The 24,486-nt window shown below is 54.0% G+C and overlaps 1 protein-coding gene across 1 annotated transcript in view; it reads right to left on the minus strand.

Moving 5' to 3' along the window:
* Positions 1 to 336: 336 nt before the first annotated feature.
* Positions 337 to 24,486, minus strand: part of LOC113999916 (disintegrin and metalloproteinase domain-containing protein 33-like) — a 35,394-nt gene continuing 11,244 nt past the window's right edge. The window contains exons 3-24 of the mRNA XM_027743722.2: positions 23,210 to 23,286; positions 19,010 to 19,085; positions 18,476 to 18,552; positions 17,785 to 17,971; positions 17,325 to 17,390; positions 17,137 to 17,208; positions 16,344 to 16,510; positions 16,153 to 16,237; positions 15,332 to 15,474; positions 12,684 to 12,861; positions 12,258 to 12,347; positions 11,405 to 11,600; positions 10,822 to 10,930; positions 9,983 to 10,187; positions 8,203 to 8,280; positions 7,079 to 7,187; positions 6,603 to 6,753; positions 5,941 to 6,031; positions 3,803 to 4,090; positions 2,222 to 2,385; positions 1,886 to 1,903; positions 337 to 540 (exon numbers count right to left, since the gene is read on the minus strand). Coding sequence (XP_027599523.2) covers positions 489 to 540; positions 1,886 to 1,903; positions 2,222 to 2,385; positions 3,803 to 4,090; positions 5,941 to 6,031; positions 6,603 to 6,753; positions 7,079 to 7,187; positions 8,203 to 8,280; positions 9,983 to 10,187; positions 10,822 to 10,930; positions 11,405 to 11,600; positions 12,258 to 12,347; positions 12,684 to 12,861; positions 15,332 to 15,474; positions 16,153 to 16,237; positions 16,344 to 16,510; positions 17,137 to 17,208; positions 17,325 to 17,390; positions 17,785 to 17,971; positions 18,476 to 18,552; positions 19,010 to 19,085; positions 23,210 to 23,286 — 2,679 coding nt within the window. The 3' untranslated portion in view covers positions 337 to 488. The remainder of the gene's footprint in view (positions 541 to 1,885; positions 1,904 to 2,221; positions 2,386 to 3,802; positions 4,091 to 5,940; positions 6,032 to 6,602; positions 6,754 to 7,078; positions 7,188 to 8,202; positions 8,281 to 9,982; positions 10,188 to 10,821; positions 10,931 to 11,404; positions 11,601 to 12,257; positions 12,348 to 12,683; positions 12,862 to 15,331; positions 15,475 to 16,152; positions 16,238 to 16,343; positions 16,511 to 17,136; positions 17,209 to 17,324; positions 17,391 to 17,784; positions 17,972 to 18,475; positions 18,553 to 19,009; positions 19,086 to 23,209; positions 23,287 to 24,486) is intronic.

Raw genomic sequence — 24,486 nt, forward strand, 5'->3', positions numbered from 1 at the left:
GGCAAATGTCTCCCCGGAGAGGACGCCCCGGCATGGAGCTCTGGTGGCAGTGGGTGGTGGTGGAGGAGGGGTGTCACCAGGCCTGGAGGAGAAGGAGGAGGTAGCTAGAAGGACATTACACTGTCACCAGCATCTTCCATCAGTGTTGGACGTCCTCGTGCCCCCCGGGTCGCCCCAGCCCAGCCCATGTGCAACATCAGGGAGAAACCAAAGCTGGGAGGCAAATTGGCCGGGAAGCGATGCCGGGATGGAATGTCCACCGTGGAAACCCCACCTCCAACCTTCAGTGAAGTCATAGTACCAGTTTCCCCTCTCCTCCCCACCCCAACCCCCGGTTTTTGTGCTGAATACAAATTCTGTCTTATAAAAATAGTCCTCTGGTATCAAAAGACAAATAAAAGGAGGGGAATGAAGGACCCCTGTGGGCAGAGCAGTGCAAATCAGGAGAGCCAGCTCAGGAAGGACGGGCTTCAGGTGGCCTTGGATTGTCACTTCTTGGAGGGGAAGGAGGTTGATTGGACTTTGATGGCTGGGACTGGCCTGGAGTGAGGAGAAGAAGAAGAAGGAGACAACTCTTTGAGTGCAAACATCGACCACCCACCACCTCCACCACAACCAACCTCCCACAGCTCAGGGCAGACAGAGCAGCTGCTGTCCCTGAGACCAGAGGGCACCTGGCACTGGCACTGCCGTGGTCACCCATGTCCCCTTGCAAAGGTTAAACCACAGATTGCACTGGTTTGAGGTGGTTTTTCCTTTGGTGGACCCCGAGAACCCTGACAGGACATGTGGTGACACCAGGCAGTGACCAGCAGTGGGAATGATGTTGCCCAGGGACACCTACAAACAGCCAAGGTGGTTTGTGCACCACCAAGAGACATCACCAACTCAAACAACCCCATATGGAGCCTTTTCCCATCCTGGGGATTCATGACTCATGGAATCACGGAATGGTTGAGCTGGAAGGGACCTTAAAGAGCATCTTGCCCTGCCATGGGCAAGGACACCTTCCACCAGACCAGGTTGCTCCAACCTGGCCTTGGACACTTCCAGGGATCCAGGGGCAGCCACAGCTTCTCTGCCCAACCTGGGCCAGGGCCTCCCCACCCTCACAGCCAGGAATTCCTTCCCATTATCCCGTCTATCCCTGCCCTCTGGCAGTGGGAAGCCATTCCCTCTTGTCCTGTCCCTCCATCCCTTGTTCTAAGTCCCTCTCCAGGATTGTTCTCAGTGGGCAGCACAGACAAAATCCCACAGTTTGAGGAAGGGAGATGATTTTGGCTGCCAGGATGTGCCAAACCCTTCCCTTTAGGAACCACAGACCAGCCCTGTTTCATCTCCTTGGAGACCTGAGTTCCAGGGATTGAGTTCCACTGAGACATTTTGGGGCACAGTCAACTCTTTGTGGTGGCAGCTGCAAAGCAAGAACCCAAAATAGTGTCAGAGGGTCAGAGCAGTGACTAACACAGAAGGCTGGCTGGGGATGAGGGACAACTTCATTCCAGCACAGTGGATGGATGGATACACGGATGGATACACAGATGGATACAGCCCACGAGCCCAAGCAGCAGGAATGGATGCAAACACAATTCCTTGGGGCTCCACTGACCCCTATCCAGAGGATTGGGCAGCACAGCAAGAGCTGGAAGTAGCAGTGATGTTGGAAAACACTCGGACTGGAAAACCCACGTCCTCCATTCCTTAGGACACAGGTGCCCAAGCTCTGCTGTTGGTGGGATACCCAGAGGGACTATGTCCTGCTCATCCAGGAGCTTCTGGGAAGGTGGAAATTTAATCCCAGGTCTCCTGGTTCCCAGTCTGATGCTGAACCAAAGGCCACCCCCCACAAGCAGTGCCAGGGGTCCGTGGGATGTCCCTCACTCACCTTTGAGGTGGCATCGGTCTGCAGGGAGGGAAGAGGAGAGAGAACATCAGTGTCCATCCCTTCACATCAGTGGCCATCACATCAGTGGCCATCCCTTCACTGAATCCCAACAGCTCCCTCCACACCTGGGATGGGAAACCACCTCCCCCCCCCAAAATATGGCCCCTCCCTTAACCCAGCACCTCAGAACCCCAAACCTCGGTCGCTGTTGGCCAATTTTGGCCAGACCCTGCGAGGTCCTGCAGAGCAGGGAATGTCCCACCCGGGTGTGACCCCCCTGAAGTGCCCCCAACCCGCAGGACCCCCCACCCGTGGTGGGGGGGACACTCCACTCACTTCAGGGGCCTCGTGGGGTGGCTCGTGGCGCTCGTCCCCGCCGGCTGGAAGTTGGTAGGAGGGACCATGACCAGCAGGGTCTGTCCGTGGGCAGGAGGCAGCTCCTTGGCCAGGAGAGGACTCCCAGGGAGGGGCCGACGCGGGGGCTGCTGCTTTGGGACCACCTGGAGTCACAGGAGGGGTATGGGGAGGGACAAAACATCCTCAAGGAGCGTCCAGTGACCTCCTGCAAACCTCCCTCTCCCACTGCAGAGCTGAGATGCTTCCAGGCATGGAATGACATGCAGGGAACCTTAAAATATTCCCATTAACAGCACACAACTACCCTAAAATATTCCCATTAACAGCACCCAAACTACCCTAAAATATTGTCACTAACAACACCCCAACTACACTAAAATATTCCCATTAACAGTACCCAAACTACCCTAAATATTTTCATTCTCGTTAACAACACTCAACACTCAAACTACCCTAAAATATTGCCATTAACAACACTCAAACTACACTAAATTATTTTCATTAACAGCATCCAAACTATCTTAAAATATTACCATTAACAACACCCAAACTACCCTAAAATATTCTTATTAACAGCACCCAAATTATCTGAAAATATTCCCATTAACAACACACAAACTACAATAAAATATTCTCATTAACAACATCCAACACTCAAACTACTCTAAAATATTGCCATTAGCAACACTCAAAAACCCCTAAATTATTTTCATTAACAGCACCCAAACTACACTAAAATATTCTCATTAACAGCACCTCAATCACCCTAAAATATTCTTATCAAAAACACACAAACTACCTTAAAATATTGTTGTTAACAACACCCAAACTACACTAAAATACTCCCATTAACAACACACCAACTACCCTAAATTATTCCCATTAGCAACACTCAAACTACTATAAAATATTCTCATTAACAGCACCCAAACTACCCTAATATATTGTCATTAACAACACTCAAACTACCCTAAATATTTTCAACACCCAAACTACCTTAAAATATTCTCATTAACAGCACCCCAACTACCTTAATTTATTGTCATTGACAACACTCAAACTACCCTAAAATATTCTCATTAACGACATCCAAACTACCTGAAAATATTCCCATTAACAACTCCCCAAATTACCTGAAAATATTCCCATTAACAATAGCCCAACTACCATAAAATGTTCCCATTAACAACACCTAAACTACATTAAAATATTGTCATTACCAGCACCCAAACTACCCCAAAATACTCTCATTAACAACGCCCCAACCATCCTAAAATATTCTTATCAAAAACACAAAAACTGCCTTAAAATATTGTCGTTAACAACACCCAAACTACACTAAAATCTTCCCATTAACAGCACCCAAACTACCCTAAAATATTCTCATTAACAACATCCCAACCACTCTAAAATATTCTGATTATCCACTGAACTTTCCTCTTTGTTGCACCACATCCACCTCTCGGGGTGGTGTGACAGCTCCTCGAGAGATCCCAACCCAAAAAACATCCAGAAAAAAATCCAGGAATTTCCGAGCCCGGAAGGAAAAGCGGAGCTCACCTGCGGGGTCCTCACGGGGCTGCAGGGAAGAGGTTTCCTGGGAGGCGGGAGCTTGGCCTGGGAGCCACTGGCTTTGGAGTGGCCCAGGGGTGACCTGGTGACCTCTGAGGGTGACCTGGTGACCTCTGAGGGTGACCTGGTGACCGGCGGGGGTGGCCTGGCGGGTTTGGGGTCTCTGGGCCGCGGGGGGATGGAATTCGGGGCCGGGCGCAGAGGGTGGACCACGTTGACGGGCTGAGAGCCGGGGTGGTGAGCGCAGGATTTGGGCAGGAACGCCGCCCGGGTCACCTGCCGGGGTGGGAAAAGCGGGAGAAGAATCCTCAGGGAGGTTTTCCCGGGAGCAGGTTTTCCTGGGAGCGGAGCACCGGCAGTTTTTATTCCACTTTTACCCCTCGTTTTTACCGTCCTGCCCCAAAACTGGACGTGTTTTATGGTTGGACTCGATCCCAGAGCTCTTTGCCAACCTCAGTGATCCTGAGATTCCGTGTTTGCCCCTCACTAACCACGTGAGAGCACACAGGGATATTCTTCCTAAATTCCTCCTAAACTCCTCCTAAATTCCTCCTAAAGTCTTTCTAAATTCTCCCTAAATTCTTCCTAAATTCTTCCTAAATTCCTCCTAAATTCTTCCTGACATCTTCCTAAATTCTCCCTAAATACTTCCTAAATTCTTCCTAATTTCTTCCTAAATTCTTCCTAAATGTCTCCTAAATTCTTCATAAATTCTCCGTAAATACTTCCTAAATTCTTCCTAATTTCTTCCTAAATTCCTCCTAACATCTTCCTAAATTCTCTGTAAATACTTCCTAAATTCTTCCTAAATTCCTCCTAAATTCTTCCTAACATCTTCCTAAATTCTCTGTGAATACTTGCTAAATTTTTCCTAATTTCTTTCAAGGTTCTTCCTAAGTTCTTCCTAAATGTCTCCTAAATTCCTCCTAAAGTCTTCCTAAATTCTCCATAAATTCCTCCTAAATTCCTCTTAATTTCCTCCTAAATTCTTCCTAAATTCCTCCTAATATCTTCCTAAATTCTCTGTAAATACTTCCTAATTTCTTGCTAAATTCCTCCTAACATCTTCCTAAATTCTCTGTAAATACTTCCTAAATTCTTCCGAATTTCTTCCTAAATTCTTCCTAAATGTCTCCTAAATTCTGCCTAAATTCTTCATAAATTCCTCCTAAAGTCTTCCTAAATTCTCCCTATATTCCTTCTAAATTCCTCTTAATTTCCTCCTAAATTCTTCCTAAATTCCTCCTAACATCTTCCTAAATTCTTCCGAATTTCTTCCTAAATTCTTCCTAAATGTCTCCTAAATTCTCCCTAAATTTTTCATAAATTCCTCCTAAACTCTTCCTGCCTTCCTCCTAAATTCCTCCTAAATTCTCCCTTTCTTCCTAAATTCTTCCTAAATTCCTCCTAAATTCTTCCTAAATTCTTCCTAAATTTTAACTTACTTTATTGATGATTTATCACTTTATTGATGATTTATCATTAACTTTATTGATGATTTATCACTTATTTTATCGATGATTCATCAATTTATTGATGATTTATCACTTTATTGATAAGTTATCACTTATTTTATTGATGATTTATCACTTCTTTATTGATGATTTATCACATTGATGATTTATCACTTTATTGATGATATATCACTTATCAATACAGTAAGTTATCACTTACTTTATTGATGATTTATCACTTTATTGATAAGTTATCACTTATTGATGATTTAAAACCTCTTACTATATTGACAATTGATTTATTGATGATTTATTACTTTATTGACGATTTATCACTATTGATAAATTATCACATTGATGATTTATCACTTTATTGATGATTTATCACTTATTTTATTGATGAGTTATCACTTATTGATGATTTATCATTTTATTGATGATTTATCACTTTATTGATAAGCTGTCACTTATTGATGAGTTATCACTTTATTGATGAGCTATCACTTCATTGATGAGTTTTCACTTATCAATAAAGTTATCACTTATTTTATTGATGATTTATCACTTTGTTGATGAGTTATCACTTACTTTATTGATGAGTTATCACTTATCAATAAAGTGATCACTTATTTTATTGATGATTTATCACTTTACTGATGAGTTATCACTTACTTTATCGGTGTGGCTGGAGGTGGAAATGTTCCTCAAGGTGAAGGCAGCTTTGGGGTGGCCGTTGCTCGACTTCCGACCGATGGATTTGTTCCTGCTGGGAATTCCAAAGTCAATCACGGATGGCAACATAAAGCAACCACTTCAGGAAGAGCTGCCTCCCGAAATTCTGCCCCTCAGGGAGGTCCTGTCTCAATTAACAGCTCGTTAAGGGCACTGCTGGATGAGTCTGTCTCAATGAGGGGTTGGTTGGTTTTGGGGTTTCCTCCTGAATTATTTTCGGGGCTCTGACGGGGTTTTGTGTCTCTACCTCTGCTGGGAGGGGAAATAACGAGAATATCAAAACTCAGTGGTTCTCAGAGCCCTTGGAATTCTTGCAGCCTGCTGGGAGTGAGAACTCAACCCCCCTGCTACCAACCACCTTTATCATCATCCCTGGGATTTTCCTGTCCAGAGGATTCTTCTTCTGCTCAAGGAATTGCTGAGAGCCTCGAATTTTCCCAGGAGAAAACTCCTCAGATCTCAAACCAGGTCTCATAAAACTCTGAAAATGGCCCTGGGCACCTCCAGCTCCTCCACAACCGTTCCCACCAGGCTGGATGAAACCAGGTTCCTGAGTCCCGCTGGGTCCTCACGAGAGGAGGGATTTAAGATGCCCCACCCACCTGTAGGCCTCCTGGCTCCTCTTCCTCATCTCCTTTATCCATTTATTCAGGAGAGAGTTCTCCCTGCGGTACCAGTAGTAGATGCTCATGGTCAGGGCCGGGAGGAGGAAGAGGAAGACGACGAGGAGGGCGATCAAAGCGGCCTCGTGGTCTGGCAGGGAAAGCACAGAGGGCAGTGAGGGGCTGGGAGACGCTGGGGAACACTGATCCCACCTGCCCATCACCCCAAACTAGGCACATCACTGCTGATCCCACCTCTGGAAAGGGAGCAGGACCATCCAGCAGCCTCTCATGGCAACGGGTGGCCACCAAGCAACTGAGGTGACCACGACCACTGACCACAGACTGTGGGACTGCCTGGACAGACCCAACCCAGCCCCTCGGGGAGCAGTGCTGCCAGCAGCTCTATCCCCCCCCATTTCCCCCTCTCCTGGCATCATTCCAGCCCCAGGAGCAGCGGAGAAGTCAGGACTCACTGTTGGGCTGCACGGGGCCGCTGTCCACGCTGCCCCCCAGCCCCGGCTCCTCGCAGTAGGGGGGAGCCCAGCCGGCGTCACAGTGACAGTTCTTGTTGCTGTTGCAGACCTGCAGGGAGAGGAGAAGGGCTGGAGACCACCAGGGAAGGTGTGGAAGTGGTGGCCTGTGGGGTGGGGACGAGAGTAGGTGGTGGGTGACAGGAATTCGGGCTGAAGGAGCTTGAAGCCCTGCTAGTGTTCACCCCTTGAGCATCAGGGAATCACAGGATGGGCTGGGTTGGAAGGGACTTCAAAGATCATCCAGTCCCACCCCCTGCCATGGGCAGGGACACCTTCCACTAGACCAGGTTGCTCCAACCTGGCCTTGGACACTTCCAGGGATCCAGGGGCAGCCACAGCTTCTCTGCCCAACTTGTGCCAGGGTCTCCTCCCCACCTTAACAGCCTTCCCAATATCCCATCTAACTCTGCCCTCTGGCACTGGGAAGCCATTCCCTCTTGTCCTGCCCCTCCCTCCCTTGTCCCCAGTCCCTCTCCAGCTCTCCTGGAGCCCCTTCAGGCCCTGCCAGGGGCTCTCAGCTCTCCCTGGAGCCTCCTCTTCTCCAGGTGAACCTCCCCAGCTCTCTGAGCAGAACAAAAGGGTCAGAGTGGGTATTGCACAATCACATCTCTCCACACAGTCCAGCACATCTCCCACAGTTTGCTGTTGCCTCATCTCACAAAGCCCCACATTCCACAGAGCTCCAACCTTTGCAACCCTTTGAGCTTTGGACAACAATGTCTCTTTGTACTTCCTTGTTTTTTTGCAGTCCCAGTTGTCTTTCTAACCCTTGTTTTTCACTCAGAGCGAACAGGCACCTGCTCTGAGCTCTAAACACTCTTGAGTTCAGACTGGACCCTGATCCAAACTGTGCAGATGGTTCTTACATCAGGAATGGTTTCCTTCCTCTCACTCGGACACGGGTGAGCAAAGATCCCAGCTCAGCCTCACCTGGAGCTGATGCCTGGGACAGATAGGAAAGGCAGAAATCCAGAGGGCTCATCCCTGGGGGGAGACACTTGGTTTGCCTTAAAAATCCGCTCCTCATCCCAGGATTTTTCTGGTGGTCTTGGGTCATAACTCACCCCGTGGCCGTTGCACCGGGAAACGCACTTTTCCAGCTCAAAAAGGGAGGCGTTCTGGCACCGGCGGTCCTTGCAAACCTGTGGGAGAGCCAGGGAGGTTAGAGAGAGACCCAAGAGAGACCACACTGATCTTCTGAGGGCTTCCCTGGGGGTTCTCTGGAAGGATGTTGTCCTTCAGGGTGTTGTCCGTTGGAAAATGCCGTTGGGATAAGTCACGTCGTTCCAGGTCAATGGATTTCACTCCAGTTTTCGGCCCTGCCATTCCTACATCCAGGACCAGCCACCACCACTCCCAGCCCCCTCCCCTGCCAACCCACCTGGCAGCTCCTGGACAAACTGTTCCCCATCTGGCCTTAAAACTCGGCCAAAAAAAAAAAAACGCTGCTGGATTTCAAACCCAGCCACGTTCTGGCCTCCCATCCCAAACAGGGATGAAAATTCCACTGTTCAAATGCCAAATAGGGAAGGAAGTGCCTCCACAGCCAACTCCCTCTGGCAGACACCCCTGCTACCATGTCCTCCACCAGGCCTCTGCCCTTCCTCCGCTCAACTGGCCCCCTCCAAAGTCCTTGGAGATGCAAGGGCTGCAAAGGAGACCAATTCCCAGTTAGCTCTGGATTTGCCATGTTGGTTCCTAACACGGCTTTTTCCCAGGAAACAATTTCTTTGTGGGAGGAAGCCTCATCCATAAAATCCTGTGGCAATTCTTGTTGGGGTTGCTCTGCTATGAGTTGAACCAGAAAAGAAGCTTTGAGGCCAGGGAGAAGAATTTGGTGGCCAGAAAACAACTGTTGATGCCTAAAAATGCCCCAAATGAGAATTTGTAGGCCTACAGACATTTGGTGATGTCTAAAAATGCCCCAGATGAGAAGAATTTGGTGGCCTGCAAACATCTGGTGACATCTAGAAATGCCCCAGATGAGAATTTGGTGGCCTGAAAATATCTGGTGATGTCTAGAAATTCCCCAGATGAGAAGAACTTGGTGGCCTACAAACATCTGGTGATGTCTAGAAATACCCACTATAGGAGCAATTTGGTGGCCTGCAAACATCTGGTGATGTCTAGAAATACCCTCTATAAGAGGAATTTTGTGGCCTGCAAACATCTGGTGATGGGTAGAAATTCCCCAGATGAGAATTTGGTGGCCTGAAAACATCTGGTAGTGTCTAAAAATGCCACAAATGAGAATTTGTAGTCCTACAGACATTTGGTGATGTCTAAAAATGCCCCAGATGAGAAGAATTTGGTGGCCTGCAAACATCTGGTGATGTCTAGAAATTCCCCAGATGAGAATTTGGTGGCCTGTAAACATCTGGCAACATCTAGAGATGCCCCAGATGAGAATTTGGTGGCCTGAAAACATCTGGTAGTGTCTAAAAATGCCCCAAATGAGAATTTGTAGGCCTACAGACATTTGGTGATGTCTAAAAATGCCCCAGATGAGAAGAATTTGGTGGACTACAAACACCTGGTGACATCTAGAAATACCCTCTATGAGAGGAATTTGGTGGCCTGCAAACATCTGGTGATGTCTAGAAATGCCCCAGATGAGAGGAATTTGGTGGCCTACAAACGTCTGGTGACATCTAGAAATGCCCCAGATGAGAATTTGGTGGCCTGCAAACACCTCGAAACGCGCCGATCGAGACGTCGCCGGGTCACGCGTGGAGGAAACCACATCCCGTTGGCAAAGCCCCAAAGTCCATGCTGGAGCTGGGAAAGAGCCCAGGAGATGCTGGTCTCCTGCAGGAGCCCCCAGCCCCGGGAAGGGGCACTCACCATCCCATCTCCACACTTGGTCCCTGTCATCACCAGCCCGGGGTCGGACAGGTCGTCCTCGTCGTCCCTGGCCGTGTACATGTAGGTGCCCCTGCACTTCACCTCGCGCCCGTTGAAGCGGATCGTGGTGTCGATGGACACCGTGTTGGTCCCCTGGGGCTTCTTGGCCGAGCTCTGGCACTGGATCTTTCCACACATGGCGTCCCTGGGAGTGGGGAAGAGCCGAGGTGAGGGTGGGAAGTCCCTCGGTCTCCCCACGCCCGTGGGATCGTCTCCCTCGGGATTCGTGGCCACGCCGTGTTGTGACTCGGCAGGCTCGGGAAGGACTTGGATAAATCATGGACAGCGCAGAGAAATGGTGGAGAGAACAGTCAGGGGGGCTTCTAATATCCCTGGAATACTCCCAGGCACATGGTGGGATTTTTAGGGTGTCCTGTGCAAGGCCAGAAGTTGGACTCGACGGAGCTGGACTCAATGGAGTTGCTCCCTCCCAACTCAGGATATTCCATGATTCCATAAACTGGGAATACCGGGGGCACACGTTCCCTAAACAGCATCCCCTGATGCTGTCTTTGATCTTCCCTGCACGAGGTGCTACCTGATGGGACAACAGGATCATTTGAGTTGGAAAAGAACCTCAAGACCATCAAGTCCAACCTCCCAGCACTGACGGAAACAGAGTCCAGAAGGATGTGGTGGCTTCCTCAGGCCCCAAAAACGGGCCTGACCCCAGAGGTTGGGGTAGGAGCCTCCCAGTCCCCTCCCAGGGGACGGTTCAGGGGGGCTGTGGGTGCAAGAGGAGGAGATGGGGCACCCAGGGGTGCCAGGGCTGCGCCCACCTCTTGTCACACTTGACGTAGCGCCCTTGGCTGTCCTTGCCGCAGTTGCCGTAGGTGTTCCCAGCCATGTTCACGTCCTGGAAACAGGCATCTGGAGCTGGCCAGGCACCTGCAGGGAGGCAGGAAAGGTCCCACTGGGATGTGGGATAGCAGGAAGTGGGGAAAAGTATTGGAAATGGAAGCAGCAGCTGGATGTTCCTGGAGAAAACACCACGGAAAAGTCTCCTGAAGAGCTGCTGCTGAGGGTGCTGGACCAGGGACAGCACAAGAGGGATGAAAGTCCCTTTTTTCCGAGGTCTTGCAGAGGATTTTGATCATAGAACCATAGAGTGGTTTGGGTTGGAAGGGACCAAAGCCCATCCAACTCCAACCCCCTGCCACGGGCAGGGACACCTTCCATTAGCCCAGGTTGCTCCAAGCCCCATCCAACCTGGCCTTGGACACTTCCAGGGATCCAGGGGCAGCCACAACTTCTCTGGGCAATCTATGCCAATGCCCCCTCCACCCAATACCCTCCAACCCCACAGGTAGATGCCATGGAGAGGGGTGGAAAGGAGGCCAGGCCGGAGCTGGTGGGACTCACCTGGTCCCCAGAGCTGGACACACTGCTGGTGGTGGGTCATGCACATCCCGTTGTTGCAATAGGCCTCTCCATAGGCACAGGAGGAGCCATCCAGCAGGTACACGTTGGCTGGGCAGTAGGGAGAGGCACCAGTGCAATATTCCGGGAGGTCACAGGATCCTGCTGCTTCCCGGCACATCGTCCCGGCCGCCTTCAGCTGCCACAGGAGGAGAGACAAACTGAGCCAAGGAGACAAGGTGGGATTGGCTGTTGCCTCCTGGCACAGTTTGGGGACATGAACCAGCTGATATGTCCCCTGTGGGACCATAGGGGGCTATCAAGGTATGGAGATACATTCCTGGGCTGGACCACAGCCAGAAAGCTGCCAGAGGAGATTCTCCTGCAGAGGGGGTTTTGGGAAGTTCATGGAGGGACAGGTCAAGGGGGAATGGCTTCCCATGGACAGAGGGTAGGGTTAGATGGGATATTGGGAAGGAAGGAATTGTTGGCTGTGAGGGTGGTGGGGGCCTGGCTCAGGTTGCCCAGAGAAGCTGTGGTTGCCCCTGGATCCCTGGAAGTGTCCAAGGTCAGGTTGGATGGGGCTTGGAGCAATGTGGGCTAGTGGAAAGTGTCACTGCCCATGGCAGGGGGTGGAACTGGGTGGCCTTTAAGGTCCCTTCCAACCCCAACCATTCCATGATTCTCCTGCAGACAAAAGTTGACACATAACCCTCATCTGGCACGGCAGAGTTTGACCTTTCAGATGTGCAGCACGTGATTCCCGAGGGAACAGCGGGGCCGTGTGTCCATGCTCATCCCATGGGCACAGAGGGGACATGTTGGGGGCATGGTGGGGGCACAGTGGGGGTCTCACCTTGCAGTTGTGGCAGCAGTCCCCGTGGGCACACTGGGCCCCCTCCTTCAGCGTGCAGTTGTGAGCGTTGCAGCAGGGGTTGGTGCACTCCTGCGCGGGAAGAGAAGGCAACACCGTGGTCCTGGTTCCATGACCGTGATCCCATCCCTTCCCTACCCCTTCCCCCAGCCCCTTTTCCACCCCTCACATCACTGCCTTCTCATTTTGCCAACAGGGAAACCGAGGCACGGAGGGGATGAGGAAGAACTGAGCACTCGGGAGGGAAGTCGAGAAGGAAGCCAGGACCAAGTTAAATGGATTTAGGAAGGTGGGACTGGAATGGAGTCCCTGAGGTGACCAGAAAACACCCTTCCCTTGGAAACACCCCTCTCCACGTGGTCTTTTTTGGCCTCTGCAGGGAAGGGATGCAAAACCAGCAGCTCCTACCTCCACCTCCCCACAGTCACAGTCTTCTCCTTCCTCCCGAAAGCCGTTGCCACATTTCCGTCCCACCACCAGGTCCTTGGTGTCGGGCAGGTTGAAGAGGCACATCCCACCTCCCTTCTGGAAGTAGTTTTCCAGCTGCCTCTTGCTGCAGGAGCTGAACACGCGAGGGAAGGGGTGTCTGTGCACGGGACAGAGAGGGAGGAATGGAAAACGGGGTCGTCAGGACCAGGAGAAGGTGGAAAACCACAGTCAGAACTGGGAATTAAGCACATTTGGCACAAAACCTTCCAGCAGGGGTGGGAAACAGGGTGATCAGGACCAGAAGAAGGTGGAAAACCACAGTCAGAACTGGGAATCAAGCACATTTGGCACAAAACCTTCCAGCAGGGATGGGAAACAGGGAGATCAGAATCAGGAGAAGGTGGAAAACCACAGTCAGAACTGGGAATCAAGCACATTTGGCATGAATCCTTCCAGGAGGAATGGGAAATAGGGTGATCAGGACCAGGAGAAGGTGGAAAACCAGTCAGAGCTGGGAATTAAGGACATGGACAAACTGGCACAAAGCCTTCCAAGGGCAGAAGCCATGAGTCCATGAACTTCTCCCACCCCAAGTGGCACGGGGTGAGCACCAGAACAACAACCAGGGGACACTCCCTGAACCCCAAACCCTCAGGAATGGGATGGAGGGGACAGGTAAAGCCACCCTTGGAGCATCAACCCGCCAGCACGAAACCTCTTGGAGATGGAGACCCTCGTGGTGAGACCCTGCAAGCCCAGGAGCACCAACCCCTGCAGGCTCTGTGAGCTCCAGGCTGGTGCAGATGCCACCTCTGTGCCCCTGCACCTGGGACACCACAACCCCCCCCAAAATAACCACAGAGCAGGTCCCCACATCTGCTCAGGATGTCAGTTAAAAAGATGTTATCTCTGAACCACCGAGGGGAAATAACCCTCTGGGGCTCTTCAAACACCTCTGGGGTTGTGATGGGTGAAAATCATTGAAAAAATTAAAGAAATATGGGAAAGGATCACCAAAAAAACCCCACAGAACAGCAAAAGAAATAATTAGAGCCTAACAAAGTGTAAGGTTATTTTTCCAACAGCCCAACCAGCCTGAGGAGCTGGAGAGAAACCGGTTTTCTAGAGGAACTCGGAGCTCGGTTCTTCTGTGTTTTTGCAAAGTTTGTGGGTTATTTGTGTGATTTATGAAGAATCATTTCCTCCTTCTTACTAATGGTTTCATTTCCTCCTAACCCTGAAAAAGCAGTTTTATTTCATGTCAGGACACCTTGTTTTTTGAGATGACACAGAAGGATGTTTTGTAAAAGCGTTTTTGAAACCTGAGGGAAATCTGAGAAAGTTCTAAGTCCCTACAAGTTCTGGGGGGTGAGAAAGGCAATATACCCAGTACTGATCAATGTGCAAATAGGGACAGGTTGAAGACAGTCAAAAATGTCCTTTTCCCCGCCAAAATCTACCCAGGGAGAGGTTAAATCCCATGGGATCAGTGTTGGAGTCTGACAGCCCTGAGAGCCCCACCCTGAAACAACACTGGGGGGTTTCCATGATCTTTATTGATTGGAAGAGCAGGTGGGATCAAATAACAGGGAATAAAACTGCTTTTCTTCAGTGCAGGGATATCTGGGATGAGTGTGTTGTCAGGAGATGGAAAACACAAAAGGAGAAGGACTTTGGAGCTGGAAGTGGCACCAACCAGATGGATCTGACACAGCTTTGGCCTGAGTTAAAGGGTAAAAGTAAAGAAAACAAGTCCTAGATGGATTCCAAAGAGCAGGAAAACTAATGGCTGACACCTTGGACATCCTGCATCCAGATTTAGGAGTGTTGGGATGAGGGATGTGAGCTCATCCCACCCCAGCCCTGCAGTGCCACAATTCCCCATGGGAATGACAGGGGACTGGGCACCCCTTGCCCCTCTGGTCTTACAATAAAGGGTAATTCCTTTGAGCTGAGGTGTGGGATAGAGCAGGAAAAATGCCTTGGATTCCTGGGATGTGTGTGCCAGAAAACATCCATCTGCTTCCATCCTTAGCTATTTTGGGATGGGGCTGTTACTCCTCTGTTGCCCTTTAAGACCACCAGCCCTGCTCACACCTGGAACCTGGGATGTACTCGCTCCAGGGAATCAGAGAGCAGTCACAGAGTGGTTTGGGTTGGGAGGGACCTTAAAGACCATCCAGTTCCACCCCCTGCCACGGGCAGGGACACCTTCCACTAGCTCAGGTTGCTCCAACCTGGCCTTGGACACTTCCAGGGACCCAGGGGCAGCCACAGTTTCTCTGGGCAACCTGGGCCAGGGCCTCCCCACCCTCTGAGTAAAGAATTCCTTCCCAATATCCTGTCTAACCCTTCTGTGAACGTGAAGCCATTCCCTCTTGTCCCCCTGTCCTGTCCCTCCATCCCTTGTCCCCAGTCCCTCTCCAGCTCTCCTGGAGCCCTGTTAGGCTCTGCAAGGGGTTCTCAGCTCTCCCTGGAGCCTTCTCTTCTCCAGGGGAAACCCCCCAGCTCTCCCAGCCCAGAGATGCCGAGATTCCCTCCCTGTTCCCATCCCACCCGGCTGCAAACAGCACCCATGCTCTACTGGGGGGGCTTTGGGGACACGTCCCACCCCCAGCAGCTCTTACCCAGTGGCTGCTGCCATGACACAGCCCCCTTGCTCCGGGGTGGCCTCCACACAGCAGCCCTGGGTGTCGTGGACCATCCCGAAGTTGTGGCCGATCTCGTGGGCCATGGTGGCGGCGGCTCCGATGGGCTGCTCCGCGTGGTCCTGCACGGGGAGGGGGGACGGGTCAGCAGGGAGGGAGGGACAGGGGTGATCCCACAGCTGGGAATGGGGTTGGGTTGGTGGAGGGACCACAACATCCCTGGGACTGCAGCTGGATCCCACGGGATGAACATGGAGGGGGTTGGAGGAAGGTTCACGGCACAAGTGGGGTTTGTTCTCCCGGAAGTCCCACGTGGGACTGTTGGGAAGATCTTTTGCTGGAGCCAACTTCTCAAGGCACATCCCAAAAACCAGCACCCTGGGTGGCCCCCACCACTCTGCCCAGGGATCACAGGTCACCCTGGCCACCACCATCACGACCAGGACCATGAGGAGGATGATCAGAGTCATCTGGGCAGAGATGACCCCACTACACCAGGGAGCACGAGCGGGGGCTCCTCAAGATGAGGGGCAGCAGCATCGCAGGAGATCCCAGCGCTGCTGGAGTCTGGGGGTGCACATGGGGTGGGAGACCTTTAAATCAGCCCCTTTTCACCCTCCTTAGTACCCGGTCAACATCTGAGAGGGATAAGGAGCCACCAACACCCTCACTCACTCCCAGGCTGCATCCCAGGACCAACCCCAGATGGTTGATCCTCCCAATCCATGGAGAGCTCCTCCAAGTGGCAATGAGGTTCTCCAGCTGGGAGAAGCAGCGGGGACCCCTCACAACCTTCTTACCACGCTGACACCTCCGGAGTTATCCATGCTGCACATCCCCTCCAGCGGGGCCATTCCGATGGTCGTGCCCCCGAACGTCTTCCCTCTGCTCGGGAAGGAGAACGGAGCGGGAATTCAGCCCCCCCCCCAGGGTGGTTTGGGCACCCCGGTGCCAGCTGGGCCCGGGGACAGCGGGGCAGGGGGTTGCTCACGTGAGGAGTTGGGCATTGTCGTGCTTCTTGCGGGACCTCAGCGACTTCTTCCACTGCAGGAAGGCCCAGAGCGTGGCGTTGGCGTCGCTGGTGACGGCGCAGTGGTCCCGCTCCGTCCACACCTCCAGCCCGATCAGGGCCACCTTGATGTTCAGCAGCCTGTAAAACTGCAGGGGAGGCAGGGATGGAAGGGATGGAGGCGGGATTCGCCGGGAATCCTCCATCCCTGCCAGTGGGTCTCGGCGCGTCCCTCCAGCCGGGTGACTTTGGGACACTTTTCTCCCAAATCCACCTGCAAGCATGGGCTCTACGGGCACAGGAGCCAAGCAGGGTGGTATGATGCCAACCACAGGCTGGTAATACCTTAGTGTATCCCTCCTGTGCCAAGGAAGCCGACACTGATGCCAGGGCAGGACTTCGCTGCAGCCCGGCCCAAAAAAGCGATTCCCACCACGTTCATCCCAACCCCCAAATTCCTTGATGGGTTTTCCAGCCCTGGCACAGCTGCCCAGGGCAGTGGTGGAGTCCCCACCCCTGGAGGGATTTAAAAGCCGTGTGGATGTGGCACTTGGGGACGTGGTTTGATGGCAGCCTTGGCAGTGCTGGGAATGGTTGGACTTGATGGACTTGGAGGCCTTTCCCAACATAAATGATTCCATAATTCTGTGATTCCTCACCCTAGTGACACGAGCACTGTCCCTGAGGGCCACCACCAGGTTGGTACCAAGATCAGGTGCTCTCACAGGCCCTGGGAGTGACAGGGGTGGCCAAAAGGGCCCGGCAGGTCCCTCACCTTGTCCACGTAGTTGGCGATCTCCACGATGCGCTGCTTGGTCTGGCCCAGGTTGAGGTTCTGGTTCCTGTACTGCAGAAATGTGGGGATGGGGAAAGGTCACCAGAGGAAAATCAGGAAGGGACACAATGAGGGGACCTGGTTTTTTTGGCAGGGGACCAGGTTTCTGCCCCCCCCTCAGCGCTCACCAGTGTGTGATCGGCAACGATGAAGAGCTCCATGTACTTCATGGTCCTCCAGGCATCTCTCCTCACCTGCAGGACACACACACAAGGCTCAGAGGGGCCAAGGAAGGGTCAGCCCATGGCTCTGGGCATCTTCCACCTCACACACCTCAGAGCTGCTCAGGAGGGACAGCTGGGAGGGGAAGCTGAGGCGTGAGGTGACAAGGAACATTTGGGTGTCTCCAAATGACCTCATGTCCCACAGGAAGTCCCAGCACTGGTGCCCAACCCACACGTCCTCTCTCTGGGGGTCTCCTGCCCAAACTCAGACCAGGTAAATCACCCACACAGACCCCTCATGTCCCACCTGCCTGCACAGCTCTGCCCAGGTGCCAAGGGGATGGGCACAGGGCATCAGGAGAGGTGCAGACAGCCCCGCTCCCAACCCTCTGCCCCTTCCCAACAGACCCCAGGGTGGATTTACCCGGCGGTGCCCCGGTTGGAAGAGCTGGGCAATGTCGGCCACGGTGCTCCCAAAATCATCCCCGTGCCCACAGGTGCCAGCTGGGATGGGCAGGTGCTCTGCTCTGTGGATGATGTGGTGCCCCAGCTCGGGGGGGTCCAGGGGGCTCAGGTAGTAGCTGGTGTTGCTGCTCAGCACTATGAGACCCCTGGAAGAGGAGAACAGCCCCTGGTGGCTCCTGCAGTGCTTCCCCTGTGGTTCCCTCAGTCCCTGAGGCCCCACAAACTCATGGCACCTCAGCTTGGTCCACATCCAGGCTGGGAGCAGGGATCAGGGATGGGGGTCTTTGTCCAAACAGCCCCGGGAGCGAATACACCCTCGGCATCAAAACCATCAGACCATGTGAACAAAGCTCAGTTCTGAGGGTCTTTCCCCCTCTAGGGATGAATTTCCTTGAAGGAAGCCAATCCTGCCAGAAAATTGTTCTTTCTCCCCTTACCTGCCTGCTCCTGGGGTTGGGAAAAGGATGGGAGAAGGGAGGAGAAGGATGGGGTGGGAGTAGTGGAAAAATCAGCCCCGTGAACTGTCTGGAGCCGAGAGGGAGGAGCATCGGTGCTGCTCCAGGGGGGGATCTCTGCAGGGAGGAAGGAGCAGTGGGTCCATCCCACCCTCTGCCAGCCCCACAACGCCCCCACCCTGCGTTTTTCCATACCGTATTCCCGAGCAGGTGCTGAGGACAACCCAGGAGCCGCCGTAGCCGCGGACGTGGCCGTGGTAGTGACAGTGCTCCTGGACAGAGGGGATGGAGACCCTCAGTGGGGTCCCTCAGCAGGGCTGGGCAGCAACAAACCCCGCGTGCTGATCCCAAAAAAAAACCCCACCAAAACCCATTTCCCATTTCCCGGCCAGGGGAGCCGCGTCCCTCCACGCCGGGAAGAGCCGGGAGGGAGGCGGGAGAGCCGGAGTTCAGCCCGGGACACAGACGGGCCCGGCGCGCTGGAAGGGTGACAAAAGGCCGGTGGGGGGACATCGGGGAGGGCCTGGTGCTGCCCTGTGTTTACGTCCCGAGGTGCTGAACCGCGGCCAAGAGATACAGGAGCCGCGTGCGGCCGCATTCCTGCTGCCACAGGCGCCGGGGATGCTGCCAGGGAAAACGCAGCGCCCCGCCCCGCCCCGGGACGGCTTTGGCTTCATCCCAAAAACCAGAGGTGACCTGCACCCACCCACCCACCCCCCCAGCACCCACCGTGTGGTTGGGGGTCACGGTCACGGGCTGTCCGTCCCCGCTGTAGTGAGTCTCCGAGTATCCCGGAGCCAGCAGCCTGCGGAGAGAGGAGGGATGAGCAGCCTGGAGCTGCTCCGGGTGTCCCAGCACGGGGACACAGCGAAACACGCAGAGTCGTTTAGCTCGGAAAAGACCTCTGAGACCATCGAGTCCAACCTGTGACCCCACCTTGCCACCCAGATCATGGCACCGAGTGCCACGTCCAGCGTGTCCAGGGAAGTGACTCCACCACCTCCCTGGGCAGTCCATTCTCATCACTCTGTAAAAACCTTCCCGATGTCCAACCTGAACCTCCCCTGGCACAACCTGAGGCTGTGCCCTCTTGTCCTGCTGGTTCCCTGGGAGCAGAGCCCGACCACCCCCGGCTCCCCCCTCCTGTCAGGGAGTTGCAGAGCCAGAAGGTCCCCCCTGAGCCTGCTTTTCTTCAGGATGAGCCCCCCCAGGGTGCTCCAGACCCTTCCCCAGCTCCTTCTCTGCACACACTCCAGCCCTTAAATACCCTTTCTAAACTGAGAAGCCCAGAACTGGGCACAGCACTCGAGGTGTGGCCTCGCCAGTGCCCGGTCCAGGGGCAGAATCACTTCCCTGGGCAGCCCATTCCAATTCCTGCCGTGTCCCGACCCGGCTGAGCCATCCCTGTCCCCCCTCAGAGCCCCCTCGCAGGGCTTCGGGCACAGCCCCCAACCCGCGGGAACAGGAATCACAGGCCAAGGGACAGGAAAGGGCTGCCCCCAAAACCGCTTTGGGATCCTGGGCTGGGATGGGGGGAGCCCAGGGCCCACCCCGGGCACCTCGAGGGCCACCCGGTCACCTCCAACAGCCGGGCAGGGTGGCGGCTTCTCCACAGGGAACTAATTCTCCTTGGGATAAAGCCCCCCCCGGAAGAAGCTTCCTGCCGGGAGAAGAGAGGATCGGCCCCGTGCTCAGGGACCGGCTGAGGATGGGGGAGGTTTGAGGTCTCCAACCCCAGGAATGTCACTTGGTGTCACTCCCGGCACCGCCAGGGTGGTAATCCCGAGGAAACACCCCGGGAAGAGCGAGGGGGGCTTCCCAAAAATCCCGAGAGGATTGTGAGAAAGCTCAGGCTGCTTTTAGAAAGCTGCACCCCCGCCCTACCTTCACCCCACGTGCCTCAGCTCCCCCCTGCAGCTGCCGGACATCTCCCCTCCATTCCCGAGGCTGATCCAGGAGTGACACATCCCAATCCCAGCCCATCCCACGCTGACAAACGGCTTCCTGCCGCAGGGAAGAGCCAGGGCTGAGCTCACAGTCGGGAACACACCGGGATGGGGGTGCCAGGCAGGAGAAAGGGGGATCTGGGGCTGGAATGACCCCGTGGGTTGTTGGAGAAAGGATGGGGAAAAAAAGGAAAGGGGAAAGGAAAAGGAAAAGAAGGTTTAGGAAGGTTTGGGAAGGAGAGGAAAGGAAAGGGGAAGGAGAAGGAGAAGGAGAAGGAGAAGGAGAAGGAGAAGGAGAAGGAGAAGGAGAAGGAGAAGGAGAAGGAGAAGGAGAAGGAGAAGGAGAAGGAGAAGGAGAAGGAGGTCCAGGTTTGCCCCTGGGGTCAGTTCAGCCCTCGATTGTTGAGGTTTGGCCCCGTCCCAGAGGTTTTTTTTCTGCAGAAGGAGAAAATAACAGGCAGGCAGCGCCAGAACAGCCCTCCCACCTCCTGCTCTCGATTTTACACCCACTTGGGCCCCAGAAATGACTCTGTGGGCATGGCTGTGGCTTTGCTGCCCGCCCGTGAGTGGGTGCCTGGCACCAGGGGCTCCACTTCCAGCCCAGAAATGAGACAGGAGCTCCGAGCTGGTTCCTGGAAGGGGACACGTAGGTGGTTGGGCAAGACAAGATTGTCCCCCCAGGATGGGGACAGGGCCAGGGACAGGTGGGCTGAGGACACAGGAGAGGCAGGAGCCTCTGTATTGTGCTTGGAGAACAGAACTGGGATAGTTGAGCCAGGGATGTGGGACTCAGAGCACTGGGATGGCCTCTCCAGGCACCCAGGGAAGGAGGGGAGAGATGTGTCTTCTCCTGCAGCACAAGGGAAGGAAAACCCCACGGGATGGGTTTGGAGACCAACCAAGTGTCCCAGCACCAGGAGAGAGAAGATGGGAGATCTAGCCCAGCCTCCACGGGCTCCCAGGGCTAAGGTGGCCCTGTCACCTGCCCCAGGGGAGCAGTTTAGATGGCCAGGGCTGCTTTGGTGTCCCCACACTGTCCCCACAGCCAGCCTTGGGTGTCTTGGGTGCAATGGGTGGTCCTGGGATCAGAGAAGTTCTTGGTTCCTGGAAGTTCTTGGGTGCCAGGGAAGTTCTTGGGTGTCATGTCTTGGGTGTCAGAGACTGTCCTGGGTGCCATGGACTGTCCTGGGTGACACAGATGCTTTTGGATGCCACAGACTGTCCTGTGTGCCACGGATGATCTCATGTGCCATGGATGATCCCAATTGCTATGGACTGCCCTGGGTGTCATGGATTGCCCTGGACCATGGATGATCCCAGGTGCCATAGGTGATCTCAGGTGCCATAGATGATCCCAAGTGCCATGGATAACTCCAGGTGTCATGGATGATTCCAGGTGCTATGGATGATCCTGGGTGTCACGGGTGATCCTGGGTGCCACGGATGACTCCAAGTACTATGGATGATCCCAAGTGCCATGGATTGTCCTGGGTGCCATGGAGGGTGCTATGGATGATCCCGGGTACTATGGATGATGCCAGGTACTACAGATGATTCCAGGTACTTTGGATAATACCAGGTACTATGGATGATCCTGAGTGCCATAGATTGTCCCAGGTGCCATGGATGATCCTGGGTGCCATGGATGATCTCGGGTGCTATGGATGATCCTGGGTACTATGGATGACTCCAGGTACTACGGATGATCCCATGTGCCATGGATGATCCCGAGTGCCATGGAGGGTGCCATGGATGATTCTGGGTACTATGGATGACTCCAGGTACTACGGATGATCCCAAGTGCCGTGGATGATCCCAGGTGCCATGGACTGTCTTGGGTGCCATGGATGATCCCAGGTAACATAGATGATCCCAAGTGCCATGGATGATCCCAGGTACTACAGATGACTCCAGGTACTATGGATGATCCCAGGTGCCATGGTTGATCTCTGGGTGCCATGGATTGTCCTGGGTGCCATGAATGATCCCAAGTGCCATGGATGATCCCAGGTGCCATGGATTGTCCTGGGTGCCATGGATGATCCCAGGTATCATGGATGATCTCAAGTGCCATGGATGATCCCAGGTATCATGGATGATTCCAGGTGTTATGGATGATCCCAGGTACCATGGATGGTCCAGGGTGCCATGGATGTTCCCAAGCATTATGGATGATCCCAGGTCTCATGGATGATCCCAAGTGCTATGGATGTTCCCAGGTATTACAGATGGTCCTGGGTGCCCTGGGCTGCCCTGGCTGCCCAGTTCCCTTTTGCTGCCACCCACCCCCTCCCCTGTTTCCCCGTGCCCCCATCCCGCAGTTCCTCACACCTCCCTGCTCCTTCCAGAGGCCCCACAGCCCCCAGGGATGCTCCTCCCCCCTCCTGGCCACCCCTCAGCCTGGCAAAGTTGGCACCAAGCCAGGACTGGGGGGCATGGGAGGACACCCAAAGCTCTCCAGGCCTGGAGCCCCAGCGAGACCCCAGGCTCAGCTTTGCTCAGGAGCTTCCAACCTCCACGACAACCCCCCCACTGACCCAAAAACATGCAGGGGAACCCCCCAGTTCTCCTTCCTGCACACCAGAAGCTCCTCTGCAGGTCTCTGGAGGGTTCTGGGGACATTGTGGTGGCTGATTTTGCACCCAAACAGCAGCAGGAAGAGGATTCTGCCAGGATAGGTTGGTGGGAAGGACAAGTGGAAGCAGAAGCTCCTCCTGCAGAGAACAACTCTCTCCACAGGGACAGGAACCCACCACGGGACAGAGAAGCTGTGGCTGCCCCTGGATCCCTGGGAGTGTCCAAGGCCAGGTTGGAGAAACCTGGGATGGTGGAAGGTGTCCCTGCCCATGGAGGGACTGGATGGGCTTTAAGGTGCCTTCCAACCCAAACCATTCCATGATTCCATGAAATGCCGTGAGGGTAGAGGGACATCTCCAGTGCCAAACACCCCACACCACCTTCCCAGCCCCATCCCAGCACTTACTGGTTCCTCTCCAGCACCAGGATGAGCTCTTTGCCCTCAGCTTTCACAGCCACCTCTGCCCGGGCAGGCGCCGGCACCTGGAAAGGAAAGGATGGAATGGGATCAGAAAGGACATCCCTGTGCCCAGCACCTCCCTCTGCTCTCCAAGATCAGGGCACCTGGAAAGGGAGAGAGGGAATGGGATCAAAAAAGACATCCCTGTCCCCAGCACCTCCCGCTGCTTTCCAAGATCAGGGAACGTGGAAAGGGAAAGAGGGAATGGGATCAAAAAAGACACCACTGTCCCCAGCACCTCCCTCTGCTCTCCAAGATCAGGGCACCTGGAAAGGGAAAGAGGGAATGGCATCAGGAAACACATCCCTGTCCTCAAGCACTTCCCCTCTGCTCTCCAGCTTAGGGCACCTGGAAATGGGGAAGAGGGAATGGGATCAGGAAACACATCCCTGTCCCCAGCACCTCCTGGAATCAGGAAACACATCCCTGTCCCCAGCACCTCCTGGAATCAGGAAACACATCCCTGTCCCCAGCACCTCCCTCTGCTCCCCAGCCCAGGCCACATCCCGGCCTCTCCCTGGTTCTGCTCCATCCACTCCATCCCCTGCCACAACCCCGTGGAAGGTGAGAAACAACTCCTGATTTCCTGAGAATTCCCAGCCCAGCACAGGGATAACAGAGGATTCCCACTGGGATTGACCCCACAGGGATGGGGGTGAGGCAGCAAATCCCAACCCTGCCGGCAGCTTCCCCTGGGAAAGGCAGAGGGGAGAACCAGGATGGGGCACGGGATGGGGAGCGGGGTCTCCGTGTGCTCCATCCCACCACGGATTTATCCCACCAGAGATCCTGATCCAGGGGAAAAGGGCCTCACCCCTGGGTGGGTCTGTGCCCCTGCAGGGTGTGGAAATAACCACCAACCACCGGGATAATGGATCGGATAAAAACACCGGGAGCAGCAAAAGGGAGGGAGTGACTCAGCTTCCCCAGGATGCCGCTGGATTTACTCACTCCCTCGCTTTTGGAAGGTGTTAAATGGGAATCTGACCTTTGGATCCAACCCAGCACGTGACAGGATGGGCTGGAGCCCAAAATGCTGCCCTTTCCTGATGTCCCCACATCCCATTCCCAGCTGGGGACACTGAAAACATCACCTGGCTCTTGGCTGTGGCCTGGATGTGGCTCTGGCTCCCTCACTCTGTCTCTCCCTATCCATGATGGTTACAGGGAGGCCTTGGGATACCCCACAGGACCCCACCAGTCCCTCCCCATCCATGATGGAT

The sequence above is a fragment of the Pipra filicauda genome, unplaced genomic scaffold (genome assembly GCF_003945595.2).
Source record: "Pipra filicauda isolate LSUMZ 115617 unplaced genomic scaffold, ASM394559v2 scaffold695_size148437_pilon, whole genome shotgun sequence".
NCBI lineage: Eukaryota > Metazoa > Chordata > Aves > Passeriformes > Pipridae > Pipra > Pipra filicauda.